We start from the raw sequence: 19,272 nt of genomic DNA on the forward strand, positions 1-19,272 counted from the left end.
TTACTTAAGTCCAAGTAGACAACATCCACAGCCTTCCCCTCATCCACTAAGCAGGTCGCCTTCTCATAGAAGGAGACCAGGTTAGTGAAACAGGATCTCCCTTTCATAAACCCATGCTGGCTGGGCCTGATCCCTCGGTTGTCCCGCACTTGCTGCATAATGGCACTCAAGATGACCTGCTCCATGACCTTCCCCGGCACCAAGGTCAGGCTAACAGGCCTGTAGTTCCCGGGATCCTCCTTCCGACCCTTCTTGTAGAGGGGTGTCACGTTTGCTAGCTTCCAGTCATCTGGGACCTCACCGGTTGACCAGGACTGCTGATAAATAATGGAGAGTGGCTTGGCCAGCTCCACTGCCAGCTCCCTCAGTATCCTTGGGTGGATCCCATCTGGCCCCATGGACTTGTGCACATCCAGGTGGAGGAGCAGGTCAGTGACTGCCACCTCTTCAACAACTGGGACTTCACTTTGTGTCCTATCTCCGTCTCCCAGCTCAGGGGCCTGAAAAACCCGAGGATGACTAGCTTGACTCTTAAAGACTGAGGCAAAGAAGGCATTAAGTACGTCTGCCTTCTCCTCATCCTTTGTGGCAAGGTTACCTTCTGTATCCAACAAAGGAGGGAGATTCTCCCTGGCCCTCCTTTTGTCGCTAACATATTTATAAGAACTGGTTTTTTTGTCTTTAACGGCGGTGGCCAGTTTAAGTTCCAGCTGGGCCTTCGCCTTTCTGATCTTCTCCCTGCATATCCTCACAACACCCTTGTAGTCCCCCTGAGTCGCCTGCCCCTTCTTCCAAAGGCGGTAGGCTCTCCTTTTTTTTCTAAGTTCTAGCCAAAGCTCTCTGTCCAGCCAGGCCGGTCTTCTCCCCCACCTGCTCGACTTGCGGCACATGGGGACGGCCTGCTCCTGCATCTTTAAGATTTCCTCTTTGAGTAATGTCCAGCCTTCCTGGACTCCTTTGCCCTTCAGGACTGCTTCCCAAGGGACTCTGTTAACCAGACTCCCGAACAGCCCAAAGTCCGCCCTTCTAAAGTTCAGGGTAGCGGTCTTGCTGACCCCCTTCCTTACCTCTCCTAGAACTGAAAACACTATCATTTCATGGTCGCTGAGCCCAAGACAGCCTCCGACCACCACATCACCCACCAGGCCCTCTCTGTTCATAAACAGCAGGTCCAGCGGGGCACCTCCTCTGGTTGGCTCACTTACCAGCTGCGTCAGGAAGTTATCTATCTCCCACACACTCCAGGAACCTCCTAGACTGCTTCTTCTCTGCTGTGCTGTATTTCCAGCAGGTATCTGGTAAGTTGAAGTCTCCCATGAGAACAATGGCTAGCGATTGCGAGACTTCAGCCAACCGCTTGTAGAATACTTCATCTGTTTCCTCGTCCTGGTTGGGTGGTCTGTAACAGACTCCCACCACGATATCTGCCTTGTTAGCCTTCCCCCTGATCTTTACCCATAAGCACTCAACCTTATCATTACTGTCGGTAAGCTCTAGACAGTCAAAACACTCCCTAACATACAGGGCTACCCCTCCCCCTCTCTTTCCTAGCCTGTCCCTTCTAAAGAGCTTGTAACCATCCTTTGCAGCACTCCAGTTGTGTGAGTCATCCCACCACGTTTCCGTGATGGCGACCACATCATAGTTTTCCTGCTGCACAGTGGCTTCCAGCTCCTCCTGTTTATTGCCCATGATGCGTGCATTGGTGTACATGAACTTCAGTTGGGCTATAGATCTCCTCACCAACACAGGCATGCTACCCCTAGGATCATCCCAAGCAAGACTGGCTTTATCCCCTTCCCCCTTCGCATCTAGTTTAAAGCTCTCTCAACTAGGCCAGCTAACTCCTGAGCCAGGATCCTTTTCCCCCTTTGCGACAGGTGAACCCCGTCTGTCTCCAGCAGACCTGGTGCCATGTAAACTGCCCCATGGTCGAAAAACCCAAAATTCCGTCGCTGGCACCAGCCCCCAAGCCACGTGTTGATGAGGTGGGTCTTCCTGTTCCTTTCCATATGCCTCCCGGCTACTGATGGGAGGGAGGAAAACACCACCTGTGCTCCTGATCCTTCAAGCAATCGCCCTAGCTCTCTAAAGTCCCTTTTGATTGTCTTGATGCCACTATCAGCTACCTCATCACTGCCGACTTGAACAACCACTAGTGGATAATAATCGGAAGCTATCACCAGCCTGGGGAGCTTCCTGGTAACGTTTCTTATCCTTGCCCCAGGGAGGCAGCAGACTTCCCTATGGGATGGGTCCGGTCGGCAGATCGGGCCCTCTGTTCCCCTCAGAAGGGAGTCACCTACGACAATTACCCTTCTTTTTTTCTTGCCGATGGCCGTTGTAATGCGCGGGGCTGACTGCTTCCCCCCAGTCAACCCTTTGGATGGATCCCTGTCTGTATCTTCATCCTCCTGGCCCTCAGGTTCCAGAGCCTCATACCTGTTGTGTAAGGGCACCTGGAGGGGTGAGGTGGGCCGGGAGAGGATTTGCCTGCTGCGCCGAGCTGGGATCCGCATCCATCCTTCTCCTTCTCTTGGGTCCCCTCCCTCTGCCTGACTGTACAAGGCAGGGGCAGGGGAGCCTCTCCCTCACTTGATGCTTCCGACTGGCATGGTCGTCTCAGGGATGGTAGGGACTGGCTCCACCAGTCTATCTCCCTCTCGCACTCCCTGAAACTTCTCAGTCTTGCAACTTCTTCTTTCAGCTCTGCCACCATGCTGAGCTGGTCCTCCGCCTGCTCGCACCTCACGCAGGTGTTTTCTCGGCAGTGCCCTGTCACCAGAGCAAGGCTCTGGCACTCCCTGCAGCCAGAGACCTGGGTGGCTGCATGTTTGAGTGGGAGCTCCGTCTGCGTCGCGACATCCCTTCTGGCGATGGCTCTTGTCCGAGCGGAAGCCTTAGCTAGGTCTCTTCCGGGAGGGCGTAGACCACAAGGAGAGCTCGCCAGCTGCCTGCTCGCTCTGCCTGCACGAACTGCCGTGCAAACTGCCGCGCCACGCCCTTTCTGACGCGCCACGCCCTGTTCGCCCGTCCTGTTCGTCATGCTCCCGGTCGCTCGCACTCCCTAGGGCCTGTTTAAATCTCCCGCTGTTACCCCAGCAATGCCCAAGCCCTGCCTGCCTCGCTCGCGAGAGCAGCCAGTTCCCTTTGGGGCGAGGGCCCCACCAGGCTCTTTATCGGGTTCCCCAGCAGAGGAAACCCCCTTTTCCACCCCAATCTAGCGCCCAGTCGCAGGACTTACCGTTGCTGCTGCCGCATGCCTCGCCGACTGAATGAAAAGGCTCTAAAGAGGAGCCAGGCATCTAAGCCACGGTTAGAGAATCAGCGACAAGGCATTTGACCAGCTCCCTGGAGACCGGTATTGGGAACACCTCACCTTTTGGTCCTCTGCTGGTTTTGGTTGGGATAGAGTTGATTTCAATCATAGTAGCTCGTATGGTTGTATGTTTTGGATCTGTGACGAAAACAGCCATGATAACACAACGATGTATTAGCGATTGCTGAACTGTGCTGACACAGGGTCAAGGCCTTTTCTGTTTCCCAGGCTGCCCTGCCAGTGAGTAGGCTGGGAGTGGGCAAGAAGTTGGGAGGGGACACAGCCAAGACAGCTGGGGGAATCTCCACTTAATTGCTGAAAGGAAGGTTCTCTGCTGCAGATTTCAGGCTTCAGAGATAGGATCTGAAGAGAAGAGCTTTGAACTAGCAAAACTTTTCCATCATTTTGCGTGTGTTGCCTCACTTCCCCGCTTTCACTCATTGGCACCCAGAAGCATCACCATCTTCAATTTGCTCTCCTCTGAAATACAGCCAAGTGATGGGAAGAAAGGAAGAAGAAGGAGAGAGGAGGTCACTACCGCTTTTTCAGTCCGTATACAGCTGATTTTCACAGGTATAATTCAGGTTAATTTTGCTACAAACCTTGAGAGTTTGAAAGCGTTCAAGGGACTCCCCTCCAGCCGCCCACCTTTGGCCCTGGCCTGGTGAGCACCTCCAGGGCCTGGTTCTACAAGCGCTGCAGTGCCATGGCTGTGCTGGGCCTTTGTGTATCGGCCGGAGCCTGGCACTTGGAGGGACAGGGTGTTGTGCCATTGGGCATCCATAACAGCTCAAGCTGGGAAGTGAGTCTGCGAGTCAGACCCAACGAGGTCCATGGCCAGCCATGGCTGTGCCCATGGCTGTGGCTGGCGAGCAGTATGCCCACAGCGTAGCTCTGGTCAGACTGACACTGGATTTCACATCCCTGATCCACTTTTCCCTGTTTGCAAGTACCAGATCCAGGAGAGCATCACCTCTGTTGGCACATCTGGCAGCTGGGCTAAGAAGCTGGCCCCAGGAACCAGAAGAAACCTGCGGGGCTGTTTGCACCCTGCGGTTTCCCCTTCTCGTGAGCATCAGGGTGATGAGAGTCCCCAGGGGTGATGTGGGGTCAATGGACTTCCTCCCATTGCTTAAATAAGACTGTGTCCTCTTCCTCACCTGATACCAGGTATTTAGCTCCTACCACAATGTCTCCCTAACTGGTCTCTCCTGTGACCCCCCACCCATAAGAGCTCACCCAACCTGCTGCCCATCCCATAGAGGACCTCCATACATCCAGGCAGCTCCCTCCCCCTAAGGGCATCCCCCTCCTGATGTTCCCCACCTCTCTCCTCTGAACATCTTGTATCCATGCATCACAGAACCTTAAGGTTTCTGACCTGTCCCACACACCTCAGCAGGTATTTACATCAATGTCACAGCTCTGTGACAGCACACAGGGCTCCATCCCCTCCTGTCTGTGCCCCAGGCTGAGGCCATTGGTGCCCATTTGGGCTGCAGCCCCTCAGCTTGGTGCCACCAGGGCCAACCTCAGACTTGTCACAGTTCTTGCACCCAAGATCCTGTGCAAGCCAAGGCTTTGCTTCAGAGCAGAGACATGCTGGCGTGGATGGCAGATGGCAATGTGAGGCTGAAATGAGGGGCCCACAAGGTGAGCAAACCCTGTGCTCCCCAAGGCAAGAGACAAAGAGGTTTGGACTGTGCGGCCCTGGCAGGAGAGGGCTTTGCTGTCTGTGGTGTCTCTGCAGTCCCTGAGAGCCTGTGATGGAGGCCAAGCTGATCTCCAGGAAGGCCAAGGTGTTGCTGAGAAAGTCCTTGACTTTGGACATTGTGTGATTCAGGTACACTGTGAAAATCATTCACCTGTGTCTTGATTGTATCATCAAGGAGGTGAATAAAGGATGGGGGTAAGAAGAATCAGCAGCATTTAACAATGTTGGCATATGAGTGTTGTGATGTGCCTCGTATTCATGCACTGCCTGCCTCTCCTGGATAGACATGGGACAGACCTTGTCTCCCTGCAGCGGTGCCATTCAGTCGCGTGCTCATGCACCCCAAATCTATCTGAGATGCCCTGGGGTGTCTGTTACGTACCAGCCTGGGATGGGGACAGCTGTCCTGTGGGTCCTGCACTGCCCAGCCAGCTGGACGCTCCGGTTGTGCTGGGCAGCTTTGGCATCTGAGGTAGGACTACAGGCCTGCATTTGGCCATTAAGCTGAGCGGCTGCCCTGGACTAGCTTAGGCAATGTAGGGAAGTCCATGGGAAACCTTTGGTTACACTTAGTGGAGATGTAGGAATTTCACCTGATGGAGAAGAGTCAGACAGACTGAGCTCCCCTGTGGCATGTGACTCCATTTGGTGAGATGAACACCTCTGTCGGCTGCCCTAAGCATACTGAGGAGGGACAGCTTGGGTTGTCCTAACTGTCATCGTTTTCTACCAGTTCAGTTGGCCAAAGGGATTCCCCACCAGCCGCCAAGGCAATGCCCCCAGATGCTGCCCTGTCTCTCACAATTGCTCCATTAGAGCTTGGAGTTTCCTGCACGTGTCCTGAACCACCTCTGGCAGCTCCAGTGTCACCAGGCGTTTGCATCGGAAAAGCTCACTCCTGGCCTCTATCCCCATCATTAACACAGCAGCTTAGAGAAGGAGCTCCCAGCTCTTTTGTGCAGCCGAGTTGAGGCAAGAGGCATCCCACCTCCTGTGGGTCTGTGGGGTGCGCTGGAGAAGCTGAATGCCCCTCCGGCCTCAGGAATACTGATGAGAGCTGAGATGCTGACATTGACTTGGCTCAATCCCTGCCCTGCCCAGGTGGCAATGATCCCCTGCCTGTCCCTGCCCACATGCCCTGCCTGACCATGGGAGAGGAACGGGGGTTTCCAGAGGGGAACGTTGACACCTCCCGTAGCTCCGCACACCCTGGCAGAGCAATTCCCACTGCAGGAATGAGTCTGTGCAGTGCTTAGGGAGGGAGAGTTGGTGGTGACTTCAGTCTGCTTCAAGTTCTGTTCCCCAGGAGAGACCCTGCTGCCTTTCAGGAGCTGTCAGCCCTGGAGGCCCAGGGACACCTGGAGGGCTCTGGGGGCAGGGGCTGGGGGTAGGAGGCAGAGAAAGTGCTGCCTTGGGCTGGGCCTCTGCTGCTGAGCTGGGCTGGGCTCCTGGGATGGAGGGAGCTCCTGGCAAGTGGGCAGCCCTGCAGAGAGACAGCTCTGCCCAGGAGCAGCTCCTCTGCAAAGCGCAGCAGGGCTGAGGGCACTGCCTGCACGCACCGAGGGGAGCGGAGCGAGGCAGAGAGAGGGTAAAGGCAGCTGGCAGTGGGAGGATGCTGAGAGTTAACAGGGGGAAAAATCTTCACAGCCCTTGACACGGCAAGTCTCTGGCAGCATGGTAAAGAAGCTGCAGTTCCTGGAGAGCTCTCCAAAAGCTGGCACATCCCACAGCCTATGGGATCCTTGAGGAGGACTCTCACAACTTCTCTGGTGTGGAGGAGGAGGACATGCTCCAAAGCAGGGCTCCCCTGCTGCACCGTCAGAGGCACAGGGCATGATGGCTGCCTTCTTCCAGGAACGGCCAAAGGGGTGTGAAGTTGGGCGTGCAGCCAGGGTCCCTGCACCCCAGGGGCTGTGTGCTGGGGCAGGGACTCTGTCACCTGCCAGGGTCAGCACTCAACCTGCCCAGGGAGCTCCCCATGGCGCTGTGGGGAGAAGCTGTGGGTAGAAGGAGCGATCCTCGGCAGGGCAGGGTCCTTCTGCTGTTGAGAGGGTGCTGTGTGGGTCAGGTTTGCTCTCAGCTCCAGCTCACCCCCACGCGTTTCTGAGGGAACTTTTCAAGGTGGAGTTCCTGTAAGGGCAGGTGTCTGTCTTTTGAGGTTTCTCCTCTTGGTTGGCTGGGTGGGCTACACATCGCACCAGCATCACCTTTCCAGTCTCATCAGGATTTGTGGGACCTGCTCTTTAGCCCCTGCACACACGGAGAGGCTGCAGGGCAGAGCTGGGCACAGAGGGGCTGAGATGGGGTCTGTGAGCACTGGCAGGGAAGAGACGTGGGGCCAGAGCAACAGCTCGTGGCAGGGACAGCTGCAGGCAGTAGAGATGGGCAGGAAAGGAAGGACCTGCTAAGGGAAGCCCTGTTGCAGGGGAGATCTGGGCACCTCCCGGCCACCCCTGCAGTGCAGATGCCTTCCCTGAGCAACCCCTTCATCTCTCCTCTCCCACCCAGCACAGCCCTCGGCCCTCATGGGCATGGGGTCTGGGGTGGGAGTCACCTCTCTGTCCAGCAGAGCAGCAGAAGAGGCGAAGGGCATCCCTAGTGCCATGTCCCCTTTTCCCACTGACCAGCAATCAGGCTGAGGGCAGCTGTCCTGCATTATCACTGTCTGGGAGGTGGCGTGCACAGCTGGGTAAGGGTAACACTGTCCTGAGGGTCCGTCTGCCTCCCCCCTTGCCTCTCTCAGCCAGACCCTCACTGTATTTTTCCTCATTTCTCCACCTGCCCATTTTAAAGTCATCTTTTTAGTGCTGTCAGACTCCCGGGGAATGGGAATTTCAGCTGCAGAGTCACACACTGATGTTGTTCATCCATTCATGCAGGCATGTCGATGGGAACAAGTGTGCCAGCTTTCCTCTAATCTGTGGGGCTGTGGGCAAGGCAGCCTGTGGGGCTGGGGAAGGAGTCAATTTTCTCTTCATGAGATGCCAACATTAAGACAATTGGCTATCATCTCCTTAGGGTGTCCTTCCAAGCTGTCAGCTGCCTTCCAGCATGCAAACCTGTCCCATAGCACCTTTGTGTTCTCTGGAAGCCCCACAGAGAAATGCAGAGACTCTGTGGCTGAGGAAATGCTGTTGGGTTGGTGAAAGGAGGCATGAGTGTCCGGGGCTAGAAGTGGGGTGCTGAGACCGTGAGAAAGGCTGACATATTTAGTAGTCTGCACTGGATCCCTCTGCTCTCAGCAGTGTCTGGTTGCGTAACATAAGAGTGTGCTTGCCCTCCATCTCAGGAAGGTGCAAGCCCAAGGCAGCTGGGAACAAGACGGAGGGAGTGACAGGATCCCATCACTGCACTGAGCCACAGGCAATCATCTTGCCTCGCAGAGCTCACTCTGTTCTCCGTGAGAGCAGCAGAAATGCTGAGGGTTTCTGACATGCTAGGACAATCCCTGGAGAGATGAGGGCAACGGCAAGAAACCCCAAACCTCTCAAACTGCCTTCTGCTATGCCAGTTCCTTGGCACTGGCAGTGCAGATGCTGACAGGCCCTTCTGTGTTAGGTGTGGTTTCATCTGACAAAGTTGGACACCTGCACTTGCCCCTGCCCCCACCATTCCCATGACCCCACTGCTGCAGAGCAGGGCTGACTCCTCAGCAACCAGCGGGCAAGGGCCCTGCTCCTCATGGAACATTCTGCCAGCACCAACCAGAGCTCCAGCCACGGACCTGAGGAAAATCTCCTGGAAAATGAAAAGGGGGTGTGTGCAGCATGAGCAGAGTCTATGGGAAATAGCTTTGATTTTGCTCAGAGAAGTCCCTGCCTAACTTACTGTGTTTTCCTCCTTGAACAGGTCCACATGCCTAGAGAGGGAAAATGTCCAACGGCAGCTCCGTCACCCAGTTCCTCCTCCTGCCATTCACAGACATGCGGGAGCTGCAGCTCTTGCACTTCTGCCTCTTCCTGGGCATCTACCTGGCTGCCCTCCTGGGCAACGGCCTCATCATCACTGCCGTAGCCTGCGACCACCGCCTCCACACCCCCATGTACTTCTTCCTCCTCAACCTCTCCCTCCTCGACCTGGCCTCCATCTCCACCACTCTCCCCAAGGCCATGGCCAATTCCCTGTGGGACACCAGGGCCATTTCCTACCAAGGGTGTGCTGCACAGCTCTTTTTCTTTATCCTCTTGGTTACAGCAGAGTATTCTCTTCTCACTGTCATGGCTTATGACCGCTACATGGCCATCTGCAAACCCCTGCACTACAGGACCTTCCTGGGCAGCAGAGCTTGTGTCCACATGGCAGCAGCTGCCTGGGGCACTGGGTTTCTCAATGCTCTCTTGCACACTGCCAATACATTTTCCCTACCCCTCTGCCAAGGCAATGTCCTGGAGCAGTTCTTCTGTGAAATCCCCCAGATCCTCAAGCTCTCCTGCTCACATGCCTACCTCAGAGAGGCATGGCATATTGTGGTTAGTGTCTGTTTATTCTTTGGGTGTTTTGTTTTCATTGTGTTTTCCTACGTGCAGATCTTCAGGGCCGTGCTGAGGATCCCCTCTGAGCAGGGACAGCACAAAGCTTTTTCCACGTGCCTCCCTCACCTGGTCGTGGTCTCCCTTTTCCTCAGCACTGCCATGTTTGCCCACCTGAAGCCCCCCTCCATCTCCTCCCCATCCCTGGACTTAGTGGTGGCAGTGCTGTACACTGTGGTGCCTCCAGCAGTGAACCCCCTCATCTACAGCCTGAGGAACCAGGAGCTCAAGGAAGCCCTATGGAAAGTGGCCAAGTGGACGCTGTTTCACCAACAATAACCTGCCTCCCCTTCTTTGCACATTTCCCAGAGTTCACCTTCGGCCAGGATTCTGCTTTTTTCTCGTGTCATAATCCTGATTGTAGATAATTTTCTGGGCTTATACTACTTGTCTTGAGGCTTGATCTTATTGTGTCTGACTCTTGCACAACACTTGTGTCAGATGTGGCATGCCCAATAGCATCTCTTCAATAAAATGGAATCTCCCAGGTGCAGTGCCTGAAGGCTGGGCTCTTCCTCCAAAGTTGTTTCCAAAAAATTTTCTGAGGAATTGGTGTTTTAAAGAGTCTGTTCTTCTTCTGTTCTCAATGTTTTTGGGTTTAAGCTCATGGTACTATTGGATTCCACGGGACCAAATGTTCTGAATCTGAAAGCTTTTGTCTCGGTTTCCAATAGCGGGGGTGATGGTCCATGTGCTCCCCATTATCTCCTCGGGTTACTTCATTTATGACAGGACTGATGGCAAATACCAGATTCCCTGGAAAAGAATTTAGGGGCAGGAGAGGAGATGGAGAGGAGAGGAGAGGAGAGGAGAGGAGAGGAGAGGAGAGGAGAGGAGAGGAGAGGAGAGGAGAGGAGAGGAGAGGAGAGGAGAGGAGAGGAGAGGAGAGGAGAGGAGAGGAGAGGAGAGGAGAGGAGAGGGGGACTCCCCACGTGCCCTGGGTTTGCAATGAATGGAGGCTCAGAAGGTGAAACACCCTCAGTGGTAGAGTTCCTGAAAAGCAAAGCACTAAATCATCTTATCCATCAACAAGGACTCTGCAGTGTCATGGGAGTCAGTGGGGACCCAGCAGGCAGAGGGAAGCGAGACTGGAGAGATTCGGGAGCTGCCTGAGGAGGCCCAGGGCCACGACTGTCATGTTGTCCTGGGGAGTGGGGCTGGTGGGAGCAGAGGAGGGGGCAAATTCAGTCAGGATTGGGCATCACCCACAATATGGATTCAGGAGAGCCAGAGAGTGCCTGGCCTCTGTTTCCTCATGCCCTTGGGGCCAGCACCAGCCCTGGGGCTGATGCAGAGCCTGAACCCCCCTCTCTGCCCCCCAGGAGCTGCTGTGCCCTTCAGAGGGGCTGGGGCTGTGGGGTGAGTGCCCAGAGCTCTGCAGCACCCTGCGGTGGGCACTGCCCTGGGGCCAGCCCAGGCTGGGCTGCTCTGCTGGGCTGGGGAGGGGACGGGGCAGGGCAGGTGGGGAGAGCTGGGGAGGGGCTGGGCTGGGCTGGGAAGCACCCGGGAGAGGAAAGCCCCAGTGTAGAGCTAAGCTGTGTGAGTGTGCAGGGTGGGGGCCCCCAGCAGGGTGCTGACAGTGCAGAGTCAGGCATCATGGTGAAGGAAGCAAGGCAACGAAGGTGCAGAAGAGAGGGGCCAGGTCTGTGCCATGTTCCCTGGAGATGCTGGGAAAGCTTCCCTGGGAGAACTCTCCCAGATCAGTCCCACACACCGTCCATTTCCACCTCTGGCCGTACACCCCAGCCCTGAGCAGGGACCTTTGCTGCATGATCACCCCCATCCTCCTCCAGGACTCTGTGATAAGACCCTCTGTCAGGGTCATTCTTGTGCTGGGAAGCCCCATGCTGGATGCAGCAGTCCTGATGTGGACCTGTGGTGTGTTAACCTTGGCCAGAAGCCAGACACCCACGCAGCTGCTCACTCACTCCCTCCTCTGACTCAACAGGAGAAAGAGAAAAAATAAGCCAGCAATCTTATGGGTCAAGATAAAGAAAAGATCAGTTACCAAGTAGTGTAACAGGAAAAGACCTGTTCTGTTCGTGAGGTTCAATTCATTTGTTGCCAATTAAAAAAGGTTTGGATTGTGAAAAGCAATAACAAAAATATTAAAGACCATTCCCCTCACACTTTCCCCCAGGCTCAAACTACTCCATTGTTCCCAATTCATCTACCCACCCCAACTCCAAGAGGAGCAGAGGGGATGGTGAAGAGGGGGTTAACAGTCAGTAGAGAACGTCTGCTGCTCCAGCCTCCTCACACTTCTCCCCTGCTCCAGCTTCCGTCCTCTCCATGGGATCCCACTGTATTTGTTGTCAAGGCTATGTGTTGTTCCTTTCTTTCTCTCTTACTTGTCTCCTGCATACTCACAGAATCATGGAAATGTTGAGTTTGGTAGGGACCTCAAGAGATTCTGTAGTTCAACCCCCCAGCTGAGGCAGGGTCAGCTAGAGCAGGTTGCTGAGCACCTTGTCTAGCTGGGTTGGGAACATCTCCATGGATGGAGACTCCACAACCTCTCTGGGAAACCTATTACAGTGTTGGACCACCCTCACAGTCAAAATGTGCTTTCTTGGGTTCAGATTTCGCATTTCATGTGTTTTTAGATGTGTCCATCGCCCCTTGTCTTGTCACTGGGAACTACTGAGAAGAGCTTGGCTCCCTGGTCTTCATGCCCTCCCATCAGGTATTTATATGCATTAACAAGATCCCTCTGAGCCTTTTCTTCTCCAGACTGAACAGTCCCACATCTCTCAGCATTTCCTCCTATGAAAAATGCTGCAGTCCCTTAAACCAGCTTTATGCCCCTTTGCTGGACTTGCTTTTGTAGGTCAAGAACTTTATTGTAGTGAGGAGCCCAGCACTGGACACAGCACTCCAGATGGGGCCTCCCCAGTGCTGAGTGGAAGGGAAGGGTCACCTCCCTCCATCTGCCAGCAAGGCTTTTCCTAATGCAGCCCAGGAGGCTGTTGGCCTTTGCTGCAAGTGTGTATTGCTGGCTTATATTCAGCTGCTTCTCCTCTGGGATGCCAAGGTCCTTCTCTGCAGAGCTGCTATCTGTCCAGTCAGCCCCCAGCATGATGTCCACAGTGTGGCTGGATCACAGGCTGTCCTCCCCCAGGGACTTTCTCAGCAGCACCTTGTCCTTCTTGCAGATCAGCTCCACCTCTGGCACAGGCCCCACGGTGCTGCAGAGTCACCTGGCACAGCAAAGCCCTCTCCTGCCAGGGCTGCACAGCCCAGACCTCTTGCTCTCTGCCCTTGGGGACTGCAGCTTTTGCTCTCCGTGGGGGAACCTCATCCATCATTATGGCACCACCTGCCACCCACTCCAGCATGCCTCTGCTGGGAAGCCAAGCCTTGCCACACACGGGCTCCCATCTCTGGGGACCAGGTTTCCATGTGACAAGTCTGCCCTTGGCCCTGGTGCCACATCTGAGGTGCTGCAGCCCAAATGGGCACCAAAGCCCAGAGCCTGGGGCACAGAGAGCAGGAGCCCTGTGCGGCATGACAGAATTGTGACATCAGTGGAATAAGAGGTGAGGTGGGGAAGGACAGCTCCCATGGCTTTTGTGCTGGATGGAGATTCAGTGTCTTGAGGAGAGACCAACAGGGAAGATGAGAAGTTGGGCATGATCCCAATGGATGTGATCAACAAAATAATGACTATGTCTCCAACAACCAGCAAAAAGGAAACACAAGCTTTCTTGGGTGTTGTGGGTTTTTGGAGAATTCATATTCCAAATTACAGTCTCATCATAAGCCCTCCCTATCAAGTGACCCAGAAGAAGAACAACCTCAAATGGGGTCCTGAGCAACGACAAGCCTTTGAACAAATTAAATGGGAGAGAGTTCATGCAGTCGCCCTTGGGTGAGCCCAGGCAGGACAAGATGTAAAAAATGTGCTCTACATCGCAGCCAGGGAGAACCTGGAGCCTCAGGCAGAAAGCACCGGGGGAGACTCGAGGTTGACCCCTGGGCTTTTGGAGTCGGGGATACAGAGCATCTGAGGCCCACCACACTCCAACTGAAAAAGAGATATTGGCAGCATATGAAGGGGTTCGAGCTGCTTCAGACGTGGTTGGTACTGAAGCACAGTTCCTCCTGGCACCCCGACGGCCAGTGTTGGGCTGGATGTTCAAAGAGAGAGTCCCTTCTAGACATCATGCAACTGATGCTACATGGAGTAAGTGGGTCGCGCTGATCACACAACGGGCTCAAATAGGAAACCCCAGTCGCCCAGGAATCTTGGAAGTGATCATGGACTGGCCAGAAGGCAAAGATTTTGGAATATCACCAGAGAAGGAGGTGATGTGTGCTGAAGAGGCCCCACTGTACAATAAACTGCCAGAAAATGAGAAGCAATATGCCCTGTTCACTGATGGGTCCTGTCGTCTTGTGGGGAAGCATCAGAGGTGGAAAGCTGCTGTATGGAGTCCTATACAAGAAGTCGCAGAAACTGCTGAAAGAGAAGCGGAATCGAGCCAGTTTGCAGAGGTGAAAGCCATCCAGCTGGCTTTAGATATTGCTGACCAAGAAAAGTGACCAATGCTCCATCTCTATACTGACTCATGGATGGTGGCAAATGCCCTGTGTGGGTGGTTGCAGCGATGGAAGCAGAGCAACTGGCAGCACAGAGGCAAACCCATCTGGGCTGCCGCATTGTGGCAAGATATTGCCGCCCGGGTAGAGGACCTGGCTGTAAAAGTACATCACGTAGATGCTCACGTACCCAAGAGTCGGGCCACTGAAGAACCTCAAAACAACCAGCAGGTGGATCAGGCTGCTAAGATTGAAGTGGCTCAGGTGGATCTGGACGGGCAACATAAGGGTGAATTATTTCTAGCTGGGTGGGCCCATGACACCTCAGGCCACCAAGGAAGAGATGCAACACATAGATGTGCTCGCGATCGCGGGGTGGACTTAACCATGGACACCATTGCACTGGTTACCCATGAATGCGAAACATGCGCTGCAATCAAGCGAGCCAAGCGGTTCAAGCCTCTCTGGTTTGGAGGACGATGGCTGAAAGATAAATATGGGGAGGCCTGGCAGATTGATGATATCACACTCCCACAAACCCACCAAGGCACGCGTCATGTGCTTACAACGGTGGAAGGAACCACCAGATGGCTGGAAACATATCCTGTGCCCCATGCCACTGCCCAAACACTATCCTGGGTCTTGAAAAGCAAATCCTATGGCAACATGGCACCCCAGAAAGAGTTGAGACAGACAATGGGGCTCATTTCTGAAAGAACCTCATAGACCCCTGGGCCAAAGGCATGGCACTGAGTGGGTATATCGCATCCCCTATCACGCACCAGCCTCTGAGAAAATCGAACGATACAATGGACTGTTAAAGACTACACTGAGAGCAACGGGTGACGGGACATTCAGACACTGGGATACACATTTAGCAAAGGCCACCTGGTTAGTCAACACTAGGTGATCTGCCAATCGAGCTGGCCCTGCCCAATCAAAACTTTTACGTACTGTAGAAGGGAATAAAGTCCATGTGGTGCACATAAAAAATATGCTGGGGCAGACAGTCTGGGTTACTCCCGCCTCAGGCAAAGGCAAACCCATTGGTGGGATTGCTTTTGCTCAAGGACGTGGGTGCACTTGGTGGGTGATGTGGAAGGATGGGGAATTCTGATGTGTACCTCAGGGGGATTTGATTTGGGGTGAAAATAGCCAATGAACTGAATCGTATGATGTTAATTGCTAAATGATAGTGCATGTCATCACTTCTATGGTGGCTATATGCCATATCAATGGTATTACAGTAAGAATCACCCAGATTAATGAAGAATGAACTTTGATGAAACCAAGCAAAGTGCAGCAGTGATGGAACCAGAACTGACTTCAGCATGCAACAATCCAAGACCACACACCAGCTCTCCTGCCCTGAAAGACTGTTATGACAGATGGAGCCCAAAGTCATGGACTCAAGGAACCCAACGGACATTTTAGAGGCATGACCCGTAGACCAAGGGAATGATATCTGTGTGTATATATTAAAAGACAGGAAAAGTGGTGGCAATTAATTGAAATGTATTGGAAAGTATGGGACCTGGGCACGACGTAGATGGTATAGAATAAGGGGTGGATACTGTCCTGGTTTCAGCTGGGACAGAGTTCATTTTCTTCCTAGTAGCTGGTAGAGTGCTGTGTTTTGGATTTAGCCTGAGAATAACGTGACAGCACACTGGTGTTTTAGTTGTTGCTAAGTAGTGTTGGACTCGATGATCCGTGTGGGTCCCTTCCAAGTCAGGACATTCTATGATTCTGTGATTCTAGTGCTTATATTAAGACAAGGACTTTTCAGCTTCCCATACTCTGCCAGCCAGGAGGTGCACAAGTAGCTGGGAGGGAGCACAGCCAGGACAGCTGACCCCAACTGGCCAAAGGGCTATTCCATACCACATGATGTCATGGTCAGGATATAAACTGGAGGGAGTTGGCCAGAGGGCAGTGATCACTGCTCGGAGACTGGCGGGGCATTGGTCGGTGACTGGTAGGCGGTTGCATCACTTGATTTTCCTGGGTTTTGTTCCCCTCTCTCTCTCTTATTGTTTTCCTTTTCATTACAATTTTTTTTTTTTAATTTAATTTTATTTTATTTCCATGATTAAACCATTCTTATCCCAACTCATGAGTTTTCTTACTTTTGCTCTTCAGATTCTCTCCCTCATCCCACCGGCTGGGGGGAGGCTGAGCGAGCGGCTGTGTGGTGCTTGGTTGCCAGCTGGGGTTAAACCACAACAATGCTGCTGTGTTCCTCTTCCATTAAATGCCAGGGACATTGCAGTCTCCAGTGAGACCCAGGCTTCTACATCCAGGGACTTCATTTGGATGCTTAGAAAAGACTAGGCCAACTGTGGGTTTCTCATCTCCCACCACGGTGTCACCTTTACTGGCCCCTCCTCTGGCCCTCGCTCACAAGGGCTCACCCAACTTGTCACTTGCCCCACAGAGGAGCTCCATACATGCAGTTAATTTCTTCACTCTGAGGGAGCCCCACTCCTGATCCTTCCAGCCTGTCTCTCCTGAAAAGCCTGTACCCATCCATTGCAGCACCCCAAGCCGTGTGACTTGTCCCATCATGCCTTGGCAGTCACTCCACTGATGTCAAAAAGCACAGGCTCCAGCTCATCCTGGCTGTGCCCCTGGCTGAGGGCATGAGTGCACATTTGGGCTGTAGCTCCTCAGCTGTGGCTCCAGGCAAAACTCTGACTTGTCTTACGGAAACCCGGTACCCAGCGTCCGAGAAGCCCTGTTTGCAAAGGCTTTGCTTCAGAGCAGAGACGTTCCAGAGTGGACATCAGATGGAAACATAAAGCTGCAATTGGATGCCACAATAATGAGCAAACCCTGCTGTCCCCAAGGCCAGAGGAAAATGGGGCTGGGAAGTGCAGCCCTGGAAAGAAAGAGGTTTATTTCAGTGGTGTCTCTGCTGCCTCTTAGGGCCTTTGGTGGACGTGAAGGTGATCTCCGTCAATGACAAGGTGCTGCTGTCAGGCCAGTGTGAAAACTGTTGGTCCGTTCCTTGATTGTATCATCAAGGGGGTGAGTAAAGGCTGGTGGAGAGATAAAACAGCAGTCTGAGAACATAGGCACACAAGTGGAGACCCCAGTGTGATGTGCCTTGTGCTCCTGGCCTGCCTTACATCTACTGGGTAGAGAAGGGACGGACCTTGCCACACTGCAGTGGTGGCAAAGAGTTTCTTGCACAAAGGCACCGAACCTGTCTGCAAGGCTGTCTGGGGTGTCCGACACACACTCGTTCTGAATGGGGATGGCTTTCCCGTGCTGTACCTGCCAGCCACATGTAGGTACGGGTGAGAGCCTTGGCATCTCACAGAACACTACAGACATCTATTTGGACATGAAATCGAGTAACAGTCTGGAATTTGATTAGGCAATGTGGGGATGAAAACCATCATTACAGGCAATGGAGATCTAGTCAACCCAGCTGATGGAAAAGACAGAGCAAAGCTTAGTTCTCCCTGTGCTACATGACATCATTTGGTCAGATGGCAGCATAGGCTGCCAAGAAAGTAGTAAACAGGGACAAGAGCAGTTGCCTTGCACGTGCCTTGGACAACCCCTGGCACCTCAGATGTCAGCAGGTATTTCATCTGAACAGCCAAGTCCCGACCTACATCTTCACCAGTGACCACAGGAGCTGAGACAAGGAGCTCACATGCAGGTGCCTATTTAATGCCCACCTGAACTGAAGCAAGAGGAATCCCACCTCCTGTGGGATTGTGGCAGGCATGGGAGGGAGCTGAGTCCCCTTCCAGTGCTTAGCAATAGAAACACAGGATGAGATGCCTCCACTGAGTCTCAGCCTCCAGCTGAATCCCGTCCCTCATCAGGATTAAAGAAGATCCCTGCCTGTCATTGTCTGGGTGTCCTACTTAATGGTAAGACAAAGGGGCGATTTTTAGACCTAAGCCCATCTCTGATAGGAGAAAGGACACTGCTGGAAAGAAATCTCTCTCCCCAGCTGAGGGAGGGAACATGAGTGATTCCTTCAGCCTGTTTCACAGCAGGTTCCCCTGGAGCCCCAGGGACACCTGGAGGGAGCTCAAAAAAGAGAGAAAGTGCTGCCTTGGGCTGGGCCTCTGTTGGTCAGGTGGGCCGGGCTTCTGGGACACAGGGAGCTCCTGGCAAGTGGGCAGCCCTGCAGAGAGACAGCTCTGCCCAGGAGCAGCTCCTCTGCGAAGCGCAGCAGGGCTGTGGGCACTGCCTGCAGGCACTGAGGGGAGAGGAGTGAGGCAGAGAGAGGGTAAAGGCAGTGTGGGGTGGAAGGAGAGAGCTGAGCTTGTTCGGAGAGAAATCTTCACAGCATTTGGCACAGTAAGTCTCTGGCAGCAGTGAGATTCAGATGAGTATCCTGGAGGGCTCTTCCAGAGCTGGCACATCCCATGACTGATAGGACCTATCAGGATGTCTTTCTTGGCTTCTCTAGCATAGAGGAGGAGGATGTGCTCCAGAGCAGGGCTTCCCTGCCGCACCATCTGAAGGAAAGGTCATGATGGCTGCCTTCTCCTGGGGATGGCTGCAAGGGCGTGAAGCCGGGTGTGCAGCCAGGGGTGCCCAGGGCCGTCCTTCAGAGCAGGGTCCCTGCACCCCAGGGCGCTGTGTGCCAGGGCAACAGACGCTGCCGCCTGCCAGGGTCAGCACTCAGCCTGCCCGGGGAGCTGCCCACAACGCTGCAGGGAGAAGCTGTGTGTGCAAGCAGTGACCCTGGCAGGGTAAGACCGGGTCCCTCTGTTGAGAGGGTGCTGCATGGGTCAGGGCTGCCTACAGCTCCAGATTACCCCCAGGGAATTTCCAAGGGGACTTTTCAAGAGGAAGGTCAAGATGAGGATTACCTAAAAGGGAAGGAATCTCTGCTTTCTCTTTGCCACTCTTGGTTGGCTGGGTGGGCAGTGGGAGATGGGAATTTATTTCTCTGCTCTGGAGAAGGCACTGAGACCCTGCTTCTCACTGGGACTTGTCTGAGCTTCTCCTGAGCCCCTGCACATACAGAGATGCCCCTGGGCAGTGCCCTGCTGCCAGGAGATGTCTGCAGGGCAGAGCTGAGCACAGAGCGGGTGGGATGGGGTCTGTGAGCACTGGCAGGGAGCAGACTTGGGGACAGAGAAACAGCTCCTGGCAGGGACAGCTCCAGGCAGCAGAGACATGGGCAGGGAGGG

General features: G+C 54.0%; 1 protein-coding gene across 1 annotated transcript; it reads left to right on the forward strand.

Moving 5' to 3' along the window:
• Positions 1 to 8,905: 8,905 nt before the first annotated feature.
• LOC309603191 (olfactory receptor 14J1-like) lies at positions 8,906 to 9,841 on the forward strand (the record flags this gene model as incomplete). Its single annotated transcript, XM_082338099.1, has 1 exon — positions 8,906 to 9,841. One exon carries the CDS (start codon positions 8,906 to 8,908, stop codon positions 9,839 to 9,841), a length of 936 nt encoding a protein of 311 aa, XP_082194225.1.
• Positions 9,842 to 19,272: the final 9,431 nt, after the last annotated feature.

This window comes from Platalea leucorodia (assembly GCF_965183815.1).
Source record: "Platalea leucorodia genome assembly, contig: HAP1_HAP1_SCAFFOLD_24, whole genome shotgun sequence".
NCBI lineage: Eukaryota > Metazoa > Chordata > Aves > Pelecaniformes > Threskiornithidae > Platalea > Platalea leucorodia.